The sequence below is a fragment of the Argiope bruennichi genome, chromosome 10 (genome assembly GCF_947563725.1).
Source record: "Argiope bruennichi chromosome 10, qqArgBrue1.1, whole genome shotgun sequence".
Lineage (NCBI taxonomy): Eukaryota > Metazoa > Arthropoda > Arachnida > Araneae > Araneidae > Argiope > Argiope bruennichi.
The window spans coordinates 56,920,047-56,938,012 of NC_079160.1; the positions used below are offsets into that span (position 1 = coordinate 56,920,047).

Genomic DNA, 17,966 nt, shown 5'->3' on the forward strand with positions numbered 1-17,966 from the left:
TAAACTGGCGGATGAAAATGGCCTTGGGTAGAAATGCTGGTTTACGATCTCTCGCCCTGCGCAACGAAACGAAGTTGAAGATCGATTTCTGACTCCACATCACGGGGACGAACTAAGCCTTGTAGGGGGTCCTTTACAATACAAGGTTTGGAGGTACTCTCTTCTCTTCGTTAGCTCTAAAAACTACAAATTCTTCGTCGATTTTAATTTATATTAGCGGTTCTTAAGTGACTAATTGAAATAGCAATGCATCTAATTGTGAGTTATATTCAAGGAAATTCACAATTTAATATCTCGTGTATGAAGACATTTAAATTAGAAATTAATTTTAAAACTAAAATGCGAAAAAGAAAACTGCAAAACATTTTAGCACAGTATAAATAGTAATCTTTCACTGTCTTTATCTTTTAAGTCAGCCAGAAAATTGAAATGATTTAATGATTTGGAAGCATGAAAAAAAGGGGATGGGAGGTGGTTCTATGCGTAATATCTTGAAATTAAATATTTGATTTTAATTTGAATAAATTCCGAGTATAAGATATATATGAACCAAGAAAATATTCAAATTTATATAATCTTGAAATACCTAAAGAAAAAAAGAGGCTCATAGGCCTCAAAGTAATTAATTGCTGGATAATTCCTATATAGAACAACAGTATTAGCTTGGTTGGTGCATTATAAAGAGCACCAACATCAGCATTATAAAGAGTGTTACAAAAGTAATTTTAAATAAAAATGAGGGAGGGGGACTACTTAACATTTTAACTCAATATAAATATAAATTTTTCACTGTCTTTATTTTCTAAGTCAGCCAACCAACTGAAGGGAGGGGTTCCAATGATATGGAAACATGAAAAAAAGGAAGAGGGGGAAGGGTCAATAATATTTGGAAAGTAAATTATTTTTTTAATTTTAATTTGAATAAATTCTAAGATTTAAATGAATTAATAAAAATTATATAATTTTGAAATACCGAAAGAAAAGGAATTGAGGGCGTCTGGGATCTCGAAGTAATTAATGATTGAATAATTCCTAAACATAACAGCAGTTGTTTCAAGCCCTATCATAATGGCTGACTCCAAATGACAGGGACGAACTTTATTTACAATACAATAGAATAGAGTCGACGGTTTAGAGGCCCTCTCTTCTCTTTTCTGGAATTAAAAACTACTCTTAATTAATTGATTAATTCTCTATTGATTCCCAGTTATATTAATATTTCTAAGTAGCAAAGTAAAAATACAACTAATTGTGTGTCATCTCCAGTATTAGTTTTAATATCTTGTGTATAAAAACATTTAAATTAAAAAGTAATTTTAATCAAAAATGGGAGGAAATATAAAATATTTTAGAATAATATAAATCTTTCAGATTTTTGTCCTGTAAGCCATTCAGACACCTAAAAAAAATTGGACTTCTATGACTTAAAAGATCGAAAAAAGAAGGGGGGGGGATTTCTATGCATAATGCCCCGAAAATTAATATTTTATTTTGAATAAATTTGAGTATTTCGGCCTTTGTGAATCAAGAAAAAAACTCAAAACTATGTAATCTCGAAATACCGAGAAAAAAATAAATGAAAGTTGCTGGTGCCTCAAGGCAATTGATTATTGGATATTTTGGTCCTACACGTAATATCATAATTTGGTTATTTGTCTTTGCTTTGTTAGTGTCGAATTTTGCATCTTTTCATCAGGAATTTAATAATTTAAAATACAATCAAAATACCTTTACATACCATGTGTGTATTTATAATTTTAAAAAAAAATATTTCAATTTTACAATAAAAGAATTCAACTTTCCTTATTTGGATTTAAATAATCAATGTATTACCTTTTTTTTTATGTGCTACTAATGGATCACATTTAATAGGTAAAGTAAATTAATTTATTAGTGTTGCGATAGTTTAGTAAGTGAATATTAATGCACTTGTAAGAAATCTTAAAAAGCATTACGAAAACAAAACATTACTAAATAAAACATTATTATGCTTTAAAATCAAAATATAACAGTTAGGGAAATGTTTGAAGCTTTTCTAATTTGAACAAAACTAAATAAAAAGGAATGCCGTAAGTTTTATAGTAACAGGAAATTTCTTTTTAAATTCCCAGGATTATGAGTACTACGTTAATGACCCTGTAGATCCACAGCCAGATAAAATAAGTAGTGACATAATGATCAGTAGGTCCGGTTTAGTTATATTAACTTTCCGTTTTAAAGTAACACTGGAGATATTTTGAGACGGACCTCGTAATTTTGAATCGTAGTCAGAGGACGAGAACGACACCTGAGCTGGCACCCCCCTCTTCAAGCTTCCACACAAACACCAGTGCGAGGACGTTCGGCCCCGACAGATTTAACGTGCATCAAACCAGCTTATACGACGGTTCTTCGGTGGAATCGGGTCTCGAACCTGAAGCCAAGACCTTACCACCAGGCCACCGAAACCCCTTAGTTTTATGCGGAGAAAGGGGTAAGTCAACCATCTAACTCTCCGACCCGCCCTAAGGCACACGGATTTAAACCATAAAACTGAATGACCGGACCGCCGCAACAGCAATTGGCGGGAACTGTGGTTGAGTCCTAAGGGCCGTCACCGGCCACGGTACAACCCTCCCCGAAGGAAGTACGTCCCGTCATCGATGGGAGGAGCCAGATCCCCCACCTATTAGTGTACCCTCCAGGGTGGCGAGATCCAACCACCATGCCGGAAGCATCTCATCCTCATCAGTAGGGTAACGGAAAATTCGAAATGAAGAATTATCTCAGGAATTGCAAGAGGAAGTGGAAGGCAGAGATGCTTTGCACATGAAAATTGTTACAGCTGAAAGTACCATTAGGAAGCTTGAATGTGAAAAACAGAGGTTAGAAGATTTGATCCAAGATCTGCAAGAAAATCAAGAAATAATGAAGAGAGAACTAACTATGGAAAGGAATAAATTGGCTCGTGTGTCTCATGAAAAAGAAAGTGCCAATGATGAAATTCAAATGTTAAAGGAGCAGTGTGAAATGCTTGCAAGTAGACTGGGAGACCCAGAAAGAACGGACGCTCATAAAATCTCGGAGAAAGGGGTATGAAACCTTTATTATATAATATGCGAGGAGGTCGATACCTGAGCTGACACCCCCTCTCCACACTTCCTCACCACATTAATGGGAGGACATTTGGCCCCGATGGATTTAACGGGCACTAGACCCGCTTACAAGACTCTTCGATGGAATTGGGTCTCGAACCTGGAACCTCCCGAGACCGAATTCAAGATCTTATCACCAGGCGACCGCGGCCATAGAATTTTAAATAGTAGACCCGGATATCATGTCGACAGATTAATAGTGCATTCCATATCATACTTAATTAACATCTAAATACGATAAAAGATGAAAGCATATTTTCTAAATGCTTTATACATTTGCTGTCACATACGATTACATATATGGATAAAGAAATATTACATCCAGGGCGCCACTTTCAAATTTTATGCTTCTGAAAATAACCCACAATCGTTTAATTTCCTTTGAAAAAAAAACGATTAAAATTATAATAAAAGGCATCAATATCTGAATCTGGACCTCTAAACTGTAAGGTTGTGAATATCAGACCGATTCGACAAAAGATCTGTTGTATACACAGACTGAAATCAGTGTAGGTTGAATGTTTTCCCTCTGGTGTGGTGTAAAAATTCGGGAAAAGGGTTTTCTTTAAATAACTATGATTCAACATTACATGGCATATTGCAAATTTACTCAACGAAAACTTCAAAATGCATTAAGTCAATAGAAAAACTAATAGTTAGTACTTAATATTTTTTTGTTTACAGTAATTCTAAAAATTAAATATTTCTATCTTAGGGAGAAATGTAGATGTATTACTGCCACAGAGAAATTAATGGAATCCCATAGGAATTTCACTCTCTAACAGATTATTGACCTAAATTGCCCACAGTAAAATGCCATTCTTGAGACAATATATAAAATCTATACTCTGTTTCACCCTAACTTGGCAGTAGTGTATATTCTAGGCATGCCGAATCGCAGTCGTCGTCAGGGGAACAGGGTTACTTTAAAGTACAAAGTTACTAGAAATGCAGATCGCTGGCGAAACTTTATCTCGCAAATTTTTCGCCAAATAGAAAATATTTATTTACTTTATCATATTATCACTTTATTGGAGAATTAATTGTTTCCTTATTTTCATTATTTTTTCAATATTATTGACACATTATTTTAATAAATCATTAAAGTTATTTCATTTCGTTTCACCGTTTCTCAAAAGAAAACATATCTTTCAATATTCTGTAAAGCGTAGTTCGGCTAATGTTTTTCGAAAAGATATCTGTATCATCGTTCACATCTTTTAAAACTTTATCTAATGTTGGGATCTCATTTCTGCGAAAAAAATGCATAGATTTTTCGTCAAATACAGAATAATGTAAAATAATCATATTTTACAAGACCTGAATGTTTATCTACTGAGCCTGGTCGCTTCTTTTCAGGGGTATTAAAGGATGCCTTTATTTCTTTTTTCAAAAGGAAAACTGTTCATTGCGAAACACCTGTAAGATGCGAAACTTTATCGACGATTTGATTGATAGAATCTTAAGGGTTTCCTCGGAGTCGAGAATAAACATTTAATATGTTTTTACATGTTGCACTTTTTGTTGGTTTCACTCGTCTTGAAGGTGTGCACAGCGTAGTCGGTGAAAACACTTTCTCTTTTTCAAACATTTTAGAAGTTAATAGAATTGATGAATGGAATAAATATTCACCAAACAAAACTAATAACTACTAATGCGATTAATAGTATCAAAAATATCAGCTGCTAAAAAAGCGAGAATAAAAAAGTACGAAAGATGATAATGGTTGCGAACTGAATGAAGTTGAGTTGGCGGAGACGTAAAAGAAAAGCGCGCCAAATATTTGACCCTGAAGACCGGTTCTGGCCAAAGTGGAATTCATTATGTCAATCTTTTAGTTTTATTCGTTCGCTTTATTTACAAAATACTTAACATATAAGCACTTCTAACTTGAGAATAATTTTAAATACATATTGATAAAAAAAGTATTTCGGTAATTTATATTATTTGATAAATTTCTGCGCATTTTAATTATTTTATAGTCGGAATTGATGGGGAACTCTTTCCCAACGCGGAGCATCACATTTTCTACCTTTTACAATACTGCCAAGTTAGGGTGAAACAGAGTATAGTAAATGACTTATTGTCAAGAATATGTATACAAATGAGCTTTCTAATTCAAAAGACTGATCATACAATATTGTGACTGAGTTATACTAATACCTTTATGAAATTATTTATAGTAAGATTGCCTCCTTTTCATAATAGTTCTACTCTCCTTTTTTTTTTTTTTTTTTTTTTTTTGTGACACATAAAGGCTCCAAGTCAGATAAAAATTGAGCATCACTTAAAAATAAATCTTATTCTTCACAAGCTATTCAACAAATTCTGATTTTTTTATATATATTTTTTATTTATGACTACATGCCTTTTGCAACCACTGGTTTGCCAGCAGTAATGCTCTCTAAAATTTTAAATTAAATATTTATGTACCTTGGTTTATTAATAGCTTCTTCAGTAAAGTATTTCTAAGCTTCAAATTTCGATAGTCACATTACTCATATCATTAAAGAAGCCTTATGGTATTTTGTTCATTGTACTGTATATCTCTAATTTGCTATCAGCTTCAGTAAGATTTAACTTCGAAACAAAAAAAATAAAATTTCAATAAATATGAAAATTCTTGGTTGAAACCAAACATGTTTCTTTTTTTCTGACTACAGAAAATCAAATTCTTCAGCATTGTAATCATATGTATACCACCACGGAATAATATTTTTTTAAAAATAATTTATGCAACATTTCAAGAAAAGATATTCGATAACAATTTCTCTGATTCAATATAAAATTAAATTTTGTCTTCAAAAATATTTAAATGCTGTAAATAATATTTTATTTCCATCAATAAATGTACTTCTGAAAACAATTATAAAATCTAAATTTTATACAGTCTTTGGATCTTATAAATCATGTTCAGTAAAATTATCTTGACAGTCTAACATGTCAATCTTCTACGATCAAGCCTGACCAAGTTTTGAATATCATTATTTTAGACAATAAGTCTTGGGGAATTGAACATTTTTTTAAAATATTAATGTCTCAATATTTTATTAAACATGGTTTTAGAAATTAGCTGTTGGCCCCGATTAGAGTGGATATTCTGTATAAATTAAACTATGTATGCCTTATTATTATTGAATTAATAATAAAGCTTTTTAAAATGTCACAGAAAACTTTTCTCGCATTCACTCTTTTTAGAAAACATCATATTATATTTATTCCATTTCATACAAACACATGAAGAACTTGCACATTCCTAAATTTAGTGTGCAGTAAGAGTTAACTTAATCATTCAATTTTGGTTTTTGTCAATGTGATGGCAACACGCTGATAAAAGCTAATCCCCCCCCACACACACACACACTCATAACATGCTTGTGCAGGTTAAATTTTTTCATTTTGTATGAAATAAACTGTTGAAAAATAGTTAAAATAATTTTTAAAATAGGTTTAAAATAATTTTAATTAATAGGTTTGCACATTGGTATCATTAAAGAGATAATTGTTTTTAACTTTAACTTGATGTAAAAATCAGTTTTGTGCTGTTATATTTTCAAAGTATTGCAGTAAAACACCAAAATTTGCTTAATTTTTAATTAAAATTATTTTAATTATTAGATTTTAAAAATTTAAAATTCGTAATTCATCAGAGCATTTATTGATTCAAATTACACCAAATATAATTATTTAGTTCATTTAAACTAGTTTGTTAGCAGATGTAAATCTATTATTAAAGGTTTGCAAATTAGCTGTTGGTCCATGATTAGAGTGGACAACTAGTATGTATCAAACCATGTTTGCCTAAAATAAAACTGAATCATTGAATTAATAATATAGACACTGTAAAAGATCATAGAAGACTTTTTCTTGCATTTTCTTTTTGAAAAATATTTTATTTCATATATATATATATTCAAACAGACGCATGCTCAAAATTACACTTTTGTAGGTTTAATTTCCAGTAAGATTTAACTTTTAAATTTCAGCTTTTGTCACCACATTGATAAAAGCTAATATTTAATAATTTTACTTAATGTGCAAGTTAAATTTTATTTAAATGCATTAAAAATAGAAATTATAGATTAAAACATTAGTACCATTGAAAAGATTATATTTTGAAATTCAATATGATGTAAAAATCAATTTTGTGCTGTAATATTTTCGAAAGTTATTGCGAAAAAATTTCGAATAATTTGTATTTAATATCCTAATTAAAAATTCAAAAAAAAAAAAAAAAATTGCACCAAGGTGCACGTTTCCGACCTTCAAGGCATGCATGTGCCAAATTTGGTATCCATAGGTCAAATGATTTGGCCTATAGAATGTCAAAGCACAAACAATCCATACTTATAATAAAGATGGAAGTAAGTTCTTAATTATTTTTCTTGCAAAGAATGCAGAATTTAAAAGAAAAATACCTTGTGATAATTCTCATGACACTCCACTAGGATTTATGATCCATAATTTAAGACCCACTGTTTTATTACGAGGGTTATTCTTTTATTACTCACTAATTTTTTACATTAATTATAACAAATTTTAAACATACAATTGATACCTTTATATAAGAATAATTATATGCCTATGAATAAAAATTAAAAAAATACAGATACTTGAAAAATACTGAAATAACTAAAAACAATTCTATGCAGGGAAGAAAATAGAAATGAGCACTCAGTGTAAAGATATGAATGCAAATTACTTGAGATGTAATTCATTTTAAAATTCATGTTTAAATAAAGAAATTAATTGTGGAAGAATTGAAATGGTTTCAGCTAGTTCACAATAAATAAAACATATCTAAAGAGAAAGTTTCAATTTAGCAAAATGAAGTATTACGATAAAAACAAACATACAGAGTAATAGAAAAAAATTATATTCTCTCCTTTAATATTTTTCAAAAGGGTAAAATAATAGACTTTCACATTTATCAAAACTTAATTTTCATTTGTTTATTCTGTAATAAGAATGTACTGAAATATTTTTTGCCATAAAGAAGTGATGAACAAAATTGTATATTATATTCATACATAAGAGAAAAATATTTTTAAAAACATTATTAAATTTTATACTGTTAGAATTCATTATTCATTTGTGTGTATTTTTTAATTTAATTTTCTGAACACTGCAATTACAATAAACAAATTCTGTCAATAATAACACTTTAAAAGGTCTTTTCTTTTATTGTATAAAGAAAAAGCCAAACATGATTATAATTTAATATTTTATTGTTTTCCCATACAGAATGGAAAATGGTAGCACATTGTTTTTTCGCCTAAAAAATATAATTCAAAATGTCATGGCTAATTTTCACAACCAGAAGAAATCCATCAGAGAGCAATTTAAAAACAAATATAAAATACAAGGTTTACAAGAAAGAAAATTTTTTTACTCCAAAATATTGCAGATTTGGCAAAAATAATTTTGATATATCTATAAAATTTGATAAAAAAATTATCTCTTTCAATAGAATTTGATTACAATTATACAGAAGAAAAACTTAAATAAAATTTATATGTCTTAAAAATCATATATGTTTAATCTATATAAGATAAAGCACATAAATTTATAGGAATATATTTTTCACAGAAAATAAGTAAATTGAAAAACATTCAGTGATTGTACAAAAACAGTATCATTACAAACATACATATATAAATTATACAATTGAGGTTGAAGTTCAGAACATATATTAACAGAATTATAATGTCTAGCATTTCTTTGAAATAATAAATTACTATTTTTCAACACATCTAAAGAAAACAATGTTCATACAATGATTTTGAATGGGTTTCTATATTAAAAATGATTACATAAATAATGAATTCAGGCAATTCTTTGACTTGATACAAAGTTTAAATTTAGATGCACTACTTTTACTTTATATCACAGGCATTTGAAATAGCAGTCATTATGTTTCTCTTTTCATAGATTATCTTGCCTCTTGGATATCTTGGCTCCATTTTGCAATTTTAATTTATTTCAACTGGACAAAGTGCCATTTGTCAACTAAAAATAAATATAAATGAGATTATAAGCTCACATCAAGAAGAAAAAAAAGAAAGGTTTAATGAGAAAAATGTATATTCATGAATTAGATGATGTAGCACAACATTTACAACAAATGTATTTTTCCTCTAAAAAAGTTACTTTGAATTCATATTTCAAACCAGTTTCTTTTAGTTTTATAACATATATGGCAGTACTTTATCATAACATATGTATACAAATTTTAAGATATATTCAACAATAAACTCATAATGTGAAATTGTTTGTGTTTGTTTATAGTTAAAAACAAGCAATCCCCATCTTTCCATCTATCAATTACCCTCCCCCCTTCCCGAGAAGACAATTTTTATTCAGAATGACAACTTCCATTATTAATAATGAAAAATTTAGTAATATGAGTAACTCAGCATAGTTAATGTATTGTTTGCCAACGGATTCTAAACCCCTCCACGTTTTAGCGCATGTGTCAGGATGGATTTAATTTGTCAAAACAGAGGTGAAAGGAAAGATGAAAGGTGGAGATGTTTATATTTAAAAATAAAGTAAACTTGCATCACTCGCAGACTAAATTTAAATAAAATAATATGGTCAGAAACGACATAATGCACACGTACATGTGAATAAAAAACTGAACGAAAGTATCTAATAGGGCGGGAAATAAAACTCAAAGAATGGCGAAGAATTCTGGAAATGCGCTCATCCTTTTGCATCTCACACTATAATAATTTTTAGCCAAACTTACCAATAGGATCAATGTCTTGGGCTGGTCCTGGTTCTTCTGTTTGCTGAAGAACAGTCAATGCATTTATCACGTCCATTTTATTGGGACTGTCTTCAAGGGTAACAGTAGAGCTATTAGAAAACACAATTCAAATAATTAAAAAATAGCTAGTAATAATAAAGTTATAACTTTTTGATGTTAGGAATAAATTAAATAATTAACACTGAATTTTATTTAACTGTTTAAGACTCAATACTAACCAGTTAAGACCACTGGCATCTGCTTCACCTTTAATTAGTTTTTGCCAATATTGGTGAGTTTCGTCAATTATTTTTTCAGCAAATTCCTATAAAAGAAAAATTGATATAAAATAAATCTGAAGTAGTTTAAAATTCTAATGCACAAAAGTCTATCATCTAATATTTCAAAGAGTTTATAAACACACTGTTTTTTATTTTCATTTAGGTCAAGTGTTAAAGGGTGTATCAGCACTCTATAAAACAGGTAATTATGATCTGAAGTTACTGAACTCAGCGCAAAAGATAACACTTTAGAAGACAAAAATGTATACTTAAATTTTTTTTTTTTTAATTTTAGTGAAAAATTAAGCAGAATTTTTATGTTTTTTTCAACATGGCTCTTAAAAATAAAATAAATTTATTTTTTTTACATTATTTTAAATTTATTTTTAATTACATGAATTTAATTGTCATTCATCTTCCTCCTATAATTTTGACATTTTTAACCCACCCTTTTTTTAATGATTTTCAATAGCAGATTTCATTGCTTTAATGAAATTCAAACTGTTTATTATTGCATCAAATAATTATTTCATTTCCTTCTCCCATTATTAGGAAGTTAAAGAAGAATGATTCTATAAATTTACTAATTACTGAATAATTTAGATGAAAAATTAAATGATGGAAACGTATCACAAAATAAATCGCCTCACAATAAGAAAATAAATCAAGCAGCTAACTTAAGTTTTTAATGATTAATAATAAATTTCATTAGACTAACTCCACCTTTATAAAAAGAATTCTGGACATTGAATTATGCTTAAGAGTTTAGTTAAAATTAAACATAGCTAATATTCTTAGTAAACCAACTAGTTGCTAAAAGCAGCTAGTATATTACAAAGGAATAAAATTATAAGCACAAAAATAAATGTTTAAGAATTAAAAAAAAATACATCTGAAAGATAGTAAGTATTGAATTATTGTAAGTATATTTCTTTCAATTTCTTCCTGAAACAGAACATTTAGAAGATATCTAGTATTTCAATGATAACAGATTTTAATTACAGTCACTATTATTCAAGATATCAAAGTAAAGTTATGAAAGCACATCAAAAAGCTGGAAAGTTTAAAAAAATTTTTAAGCTAAATATTAAAAAAAATTTTTGGAAATAATTAAAAGCAGTTAAGAGTGGAAACATATCCATGAAGATCACACTTAATTAAAAGACATCACAGTGGAATTAGCTGCTATGGCAAAAATAAAAAAAGCTGATGAACAATGTTATCATTTAGTCAAAAAATCTGCATAGATACAGTAACTTCTAAGAAACTCAAATATTAAAAGGTTTCAATTTTCATCATTTTTTAAAATTCAAATAACTATAAGGTAAGGTAAATTAGTGATAATAACATGAAACAAACTGTAATTACTGTATGACAGAAATTATAAAACAAAAGTCTTAGAAATTTAAGTAATAAATCTCTTTAACACATAAAAACACATACCCTATTTTTAGCTTCTCCATTAAAGGCAAATTTGTTTTCAGGATTACCGGCAGGCATTTTATATATCCTGAACCATTCGTGAGTAGCCTATAAAATATTGAACAAGATTATATAAAGGATAAAGTTTTAGCATTTGCAATTATAAATTTTTGATAATTTACTATTTTGCACATTAAACTATTTATTATTGAGAACTGCTCCTGATAAACTAGAAGATTCTACTCACTCTTCATTAATATAAATCATTGATATCTAATTTTTTTCCATAATTTGATTAACAGAGAATAAAACTTACAATTATTGAAAAAAATCCTTCCTGCAACAATCAACTGTTTCATTATTATTATTGCATTTTAAATTCATTCTAATTAGCACTACCTCAATGGAATAGTACCAATGAAAGCAACTAATAAAGGAAATCATGAAAGATAAAAATAAATATGGCAATTTTTCAAAATATATAACAAGAACCCTAAAAGTAAATTATTTAGATACTAATAAAGGATTAGTATGCCATTACAGCACCATTACCATTAGGAAAATTTTTATTAACAAAAATTCTAAATTGATTCCATTTAGTGCTTTCACCTTAATCAACAAAGAATTAAAAACTTGTAGGCCCAGAAAAGGACCTTTTTTTATAAAATAAAAACTAATCAATAGGCAAATAACATTGTAAAAATTATAAAGATAAGATAAATACTATATTTTAGGATGATGCAGTTTTGTAAATCAATTATGCTGATATGTCCGATACTTTTTAAAACAATTATTACATATAACAAATAATTGAGACAAAGTAAAAATCACAAGATTCGTTAATTATTCTAGATGCTTCTAAATACTGCAATTAAACTACAATAAAATACTGAATTTGTAATATAAACATTGTACAAACACACACAAATTACCAAAGAAAATTCATATGTGCTGCTAAAAATTAAATAATGTCAATTAAAAAAAACTTAAGAGCCTGTTTAAAATAAGATACTTGCTATTGAAGATAAATAAGAATGTTTTTCAAAGAAACAAATTCTTTTAATGTTTGAAACAATAAACAAAAAATGCATATTTCTTAACCATTCATTTGTACTTTAACTGTGGTTGAAATAAATAGTTATATTCATATAGTGAAAGTTATTTTGGAAAATTGAATTAATGATTATTAAGAAAGAAAGAAAAAGATGATTAAAACAAATTAAAATGAAATAAAGAAAAAGAAAGAAAAAAAAACATGATAATGATTTAGAATTATGAATCTAAAAACTATTTCAGAGATTATTGTATATTGTTTAAAGAATTTACCATCTGCTAAAATATGTAATATAAAATTATGTGAATAATGAAATCATGCACATTTACCCTCAAGAATCCTGGCATATGTTTTTCAACATCTTCAATGTCTACAAAAACACAACAAAATTTTTTAAAAGGAATTTTTCTCTAAAGAAACAAATATGTATTTTTTTTTCAAAGCAAATGTATACTTACCATTAAGCTCTTCAGCCAATGGGTCATTAATATCAATAGCTATTAACTTCCAATCAGTCTCTCCTATAATAGAATAAGTTATTATATTTAAATTTCCAAAAATTAAACTAAAAGAAAATTATGATTTTTTTAAAACAAATAATTTAATTCATATCAAATTATCATATTTTTCAAATAAAATATTTTGGTAAAAAGCATTATAAATTTTTATACTTCTTGTAAAATAATTTAAAGCATTCATTATCAGATATACTAAGAGTATACCTAATAATATAATTAATAAATAATATCTAATAATACCTAATTATATAAATACCTAATTTTTTTATTATTATTATGTTTCAAAATATATTTAACCCTGCAAGTTCCAAAGAACACTCCTTTTCATCTTTCTCACCAGTATAGCTAAACTATATATGTAGTACATTTCTATAAAATTTTTCTAAGCGAAAATTATAGCAAATTATAAAGTTTCCATCATGTATCACATACTACGATTTTTACACATGATTCTAAAACTTGTTGTAATCCACATAATCAAAGAAAAGCATTGGGGCTGGCTGGCAAGATCCTATAAAATTTTCTTTTTTCATTAATAAAAATAATCAATAAAAATGTTTGGTCTCATAAAATTTCATTACAGTTAATTAATTATAATGTTCAAAAAACAATAACAAGAAAATGAAATATTCATTTTCCAATTTAAAATCAGTTTTTTTCCCCGCATGTAAAAAAGAAATTGGAAAATATTCTTCTTAATTCATTCTGAAAACTTGTAACAGAGACCTGAAGGTTACACAACTTCAAATGGAAGTTGGGAAAATTGACCAAATTACATCAACAGAAATGCAAGATATGCTTAAAAAAATAATACTTAATCTATTTTCTTTTCATTATTGGTTTGGAAATATCCTCATATATCTTAAACAATACAGTGATTTTTAGATTTCCCTAAATTCCTTTGACATTTCCAATAAAATTCAAAACCATCAATTAAAAAATATCAAAAAAAAATTTCACAAAATTTGAATTCATCATAATTCATAACCTGAATTCTTTTTTTCTTTCATTTTGTTGATTAAGTGCCACTATTATTCATTAATGTGATTACTATGCAATTGAAAATCAATTAAAAATTGCATTACTCAACTATAACTTGCACCTTAAAAGCTGAAATCAGAAATTATACAAATAATCAAATTTATCACTTACATCTAAGAAGCATGCTATATAAGATAGCTATAGATGTGAAAGGGAATTTCATTTTTTTATAGATATCTTAAAAAATGAATGATAAACAAGAAATCACAAATGGTATCTTTATCATAGATATTATTACTCAAATTAATATGCAAACAAACAAAACATATAAAATTACTAGAATTGGATTTGAATTTCAAATGAAAACAAGCTAAAAATATAATATAGCAGCAGTATGGCATATTTCTTCAAATAAAAATATCTGTACTGAAGAAATATGTTACATATCAGCTGATTTGGTTTAATTTTATTTATGCTCTGTTTTGAAGCTACAAGAACTATTTTGAGACAGTCTTCATAATTTTGGATTAGTCAGATGACAAGGGCAATCACTACATGAACACATGATACACTTACAAAGTAGTTCTTTGATGGAATCCATTTTCAAATCTGGAAACATCAATTTCAAAGCATAAACTTTATCATAAGGCCAATATGGTCGTCAATATATATTGAATCAACCATGAAAAGATTAAGTTCAGCCAATTTAATAGGTATTTCTAATGACAAGATATGCACACCCCAGTTACATAATTATCTACAATGACCAAATTACTATGGATTTAGTATCAACAATAACAAAATAAATTTTTATTACTAAATAAAAGTTTAGTTGGATCAATGTGTCAGTTGTATAAATGTATAAAAGCTATTATATAAAAATTAAATGCATGATTACCTTCATCAATTAGGGCCATGACTCCCAAAATTTTCACCTGCAGAACATCTCCTCGCTTTGCAACCTGTTCTTTAAAATAAATATATGAAGTCTCCAGCAGCTAAACTTTGAAAAAAATAATCAAATACATGAAATAAAACTATACTCACTCTAAAGCCAATTTCACAGACATCAATGGGATCATTATCACCTTTACAACCAGTTGATTCATCAGTATGGTTAGGGTCTTCCCATGTCTGAAATAAAATAAATTGAATACAAATAAGGATCAATTAATCAAAGAAAAATTTATAAGCCAAGCTATGCAGCCATTTATTATAAGCTTATGAATAAGTATTATTTTAAAGCAATAAGCCAGTTAGAAAAAGGATTTTGAATATTTAGTTTGTTTAGACCCATTAGGTAAGATAAAGAGTTATAAACATTATCTTAAAATGTAACTTCTATTTTTTATTACTTTAAAGTAAGTGGGCACTTTCTAGCATTCATAAAAAGATAAGCTTAATGTGACACAAATGGCAATATGGTTTGGAATATGTGGAAGTCAAGAACTTCTAACAGTTAAGATGAGGCAAACATCTATCTTTAACTGTTCACAAAACTTTGAACATGCATATAATATGTTATTTATGAAATAAGGTGTAAATCTCAATACAACAGATAATTTCAAATTGAAAAAATCAGCATTAAAAGAAATGTTGGCAATACATACAGATATATTTATTAATACAGCTTTGACTGAATAAACACTTTCAGAAGTTATAAACAATTAAACATAACTGTGAATCTATGATATATGATACAAATTAGAAAAATCTGAGAACAATGAGATTAAATGTATCTTTTAAAAAAAAAAGATGATAAAAGAAAAATTGAGCAAGACGTAAAAGGGATTTAAATTATACTCTTATCAAAATGAATTAGACGAAATAAATTATGACAAGCTATATTAAATAGTATTAATTTTGCACCAAATATTTTCTTGGTGATTTCATACTATTACTAATAGTTTTCACAAGACAAAATATATTATTCATTATTGACTGATTAAAGAAATATATTTATCTATAAGTAAAAATCACAAGAAAAAAATAACCATCTCAGAATATTTTAAAGAAAGTAGTTGATTACAAGTTGCAAAATTTAAAAAAATATGCAAGAAAATAAATTCGATATAAAAATTCTTGTAATATATATTTATATCAAAAATAAATGAAATAAGCAATGAGCCATAAATAATAAAACTAATAAATAAAATGCATATTCAATAAAATATGGAAAAAGTTTTTAAAAAATGCAAAAAAAATCTACATACGAAATTAAAAAATATATACATTTTCAATTAGATATGTTAATAATTAAAAACTTACTTGTGGCAAAGCACCATAATTCCAAATATAACCATGATGTGGGAAACAATTGTGAACATATCGAAGTTGGCCCTTTTTGGTATCTTGCTTGATTGGATTCAGGGCCTCTTTTGTTGCAATCTGCAATTATAATTATAACATTAAATGCAATAAAAAAATGGAACTTTTAAAATGATAGTTTGTATTTAATAAATTTACAAAGATTTCAGTCAAGATGATAAATAGCCATAATGTAAAATTTCAGCTGTTATCTCTCTTAAAAGGTTCCAAATGTTTTTTATATTATATTATATAACATTCAGATAACTTGTAGATTTTAAGTTATTCTTTGGGAATTAACATACTATTGAAGTTAACTAAAGAAAACAAACCTTCCACCACAGAAGATTATTCAGTATTGTAAATATAAAATAAATTTATGCTGGACTTCTTCATAAACAGTTTAAATTACCATAAAATAAATATTAAGTCTTTAAAAATTTAGACATTACTAAATAATGAGAGCTTTTACATAAACAATAAGTGCTTTTACATAAATAATGACATAAGAGCACAAAATTCTTTGATACTTATTCACTAATTCCCATAAATTAAAGAATGCACATCAAATGCTAATTGTCATGCATTAAAATTAATTTGAGTGACTGAAAGAAACTGACATTGTTGTCATAAATGGAGGAAAAAGCATTACAGATTTATTAATTAATGAACATTGCAGTTATTTCATATCACATGAAAGTAAGACAAACAAACATGAAATCTGAAAAAATTAAATCATGTACATAAGGTATACACAATATTCTTTGCTTTTGTAACAGAAAACTATATGAATCAAATAACACCTGCAGATCATTTAACTATTAGAATGTCTCAAATTTAACTCAAAATGTCTGTGCTTCATTCAGAAGAGAAGGATACATAAGAGTAAATATTGACTCACATGTGAATATGCCAAAATTTAATTTTAAAAAATAAATAGTTTAATGTGGCAATGAAATGGAAACAAACATTTTGCAGCTGTAGCATTTGTAATCATTTGTAATTTGCAAAAGTAAGAAACGCAAAATTTATCATAAATAACATTTTTTCTGCTATTATACTTTGTAATTAATGATTTTTGTTAGTTGTAACGCTCATATAAGTATTTAAAATCATCTTTTGTAACATTATATGAACGAAAATTTCATAAAAATATTTTATCGAAGTTTATAATTTTTTTCAATTTTTTTTACAAACTGTAAGCTCTCTGCGATATGTCAAGATATTGAATGCAACCAAATTTTTTAAAATTCTTTTTGAACCTAAAAACTAACTTTTCCCCACTATTACCAAACTAAAATCTTAGAAAAAAAATTTTAAAGGCTCATTTTAAAAATTTCTATTTTTAAAAAAAATTTTTGCAAATTTCAAGCTTATTGCAGCACCCTAAGATAATGCAATATTTTAACCAAATTTTTAAAAATTAATTTTGAACTTAAAAAGTAGCATTTGTGCACTTATTACCAAACTAAAATCTAAAAAGGGGAAGAAAAAAAAAGCTATTTTTGTTCCACCCTA

At 27.3% G+C, this 17,966-nt stretch overlaps 1 protein-coding gene across 1 annotated transcript; it reads right to left on the reverse strand.

The window, feature by feature from the left end:
• Positions 1-8,341: 8,341 nt before the first annotated feature.
• On the reverse strand, positions 8,342-16,535 carry LOC129987540 (inorganic pyrophosphatase-like; the record flags this gene model as incomplete). Its single annotated transcript, XM_056095508.1, has 9 exons — positions 8,342-9,143; positions 9,886-9,995; positions 10,125-10,210; positions 11,610-11,696; positions 12,972-13,012; positions 13,101-13,163; positions 15,040-15,103; positions 15,189-15,275; positions 16,410-16,535. Coding segments are annotated over 9 exons (696 nt in total), but the record flags the coding sequence as incomplete, so codon positions are not given.
• Positions 16,536-17,966: the final 1,431 nt, after the last annotated feature.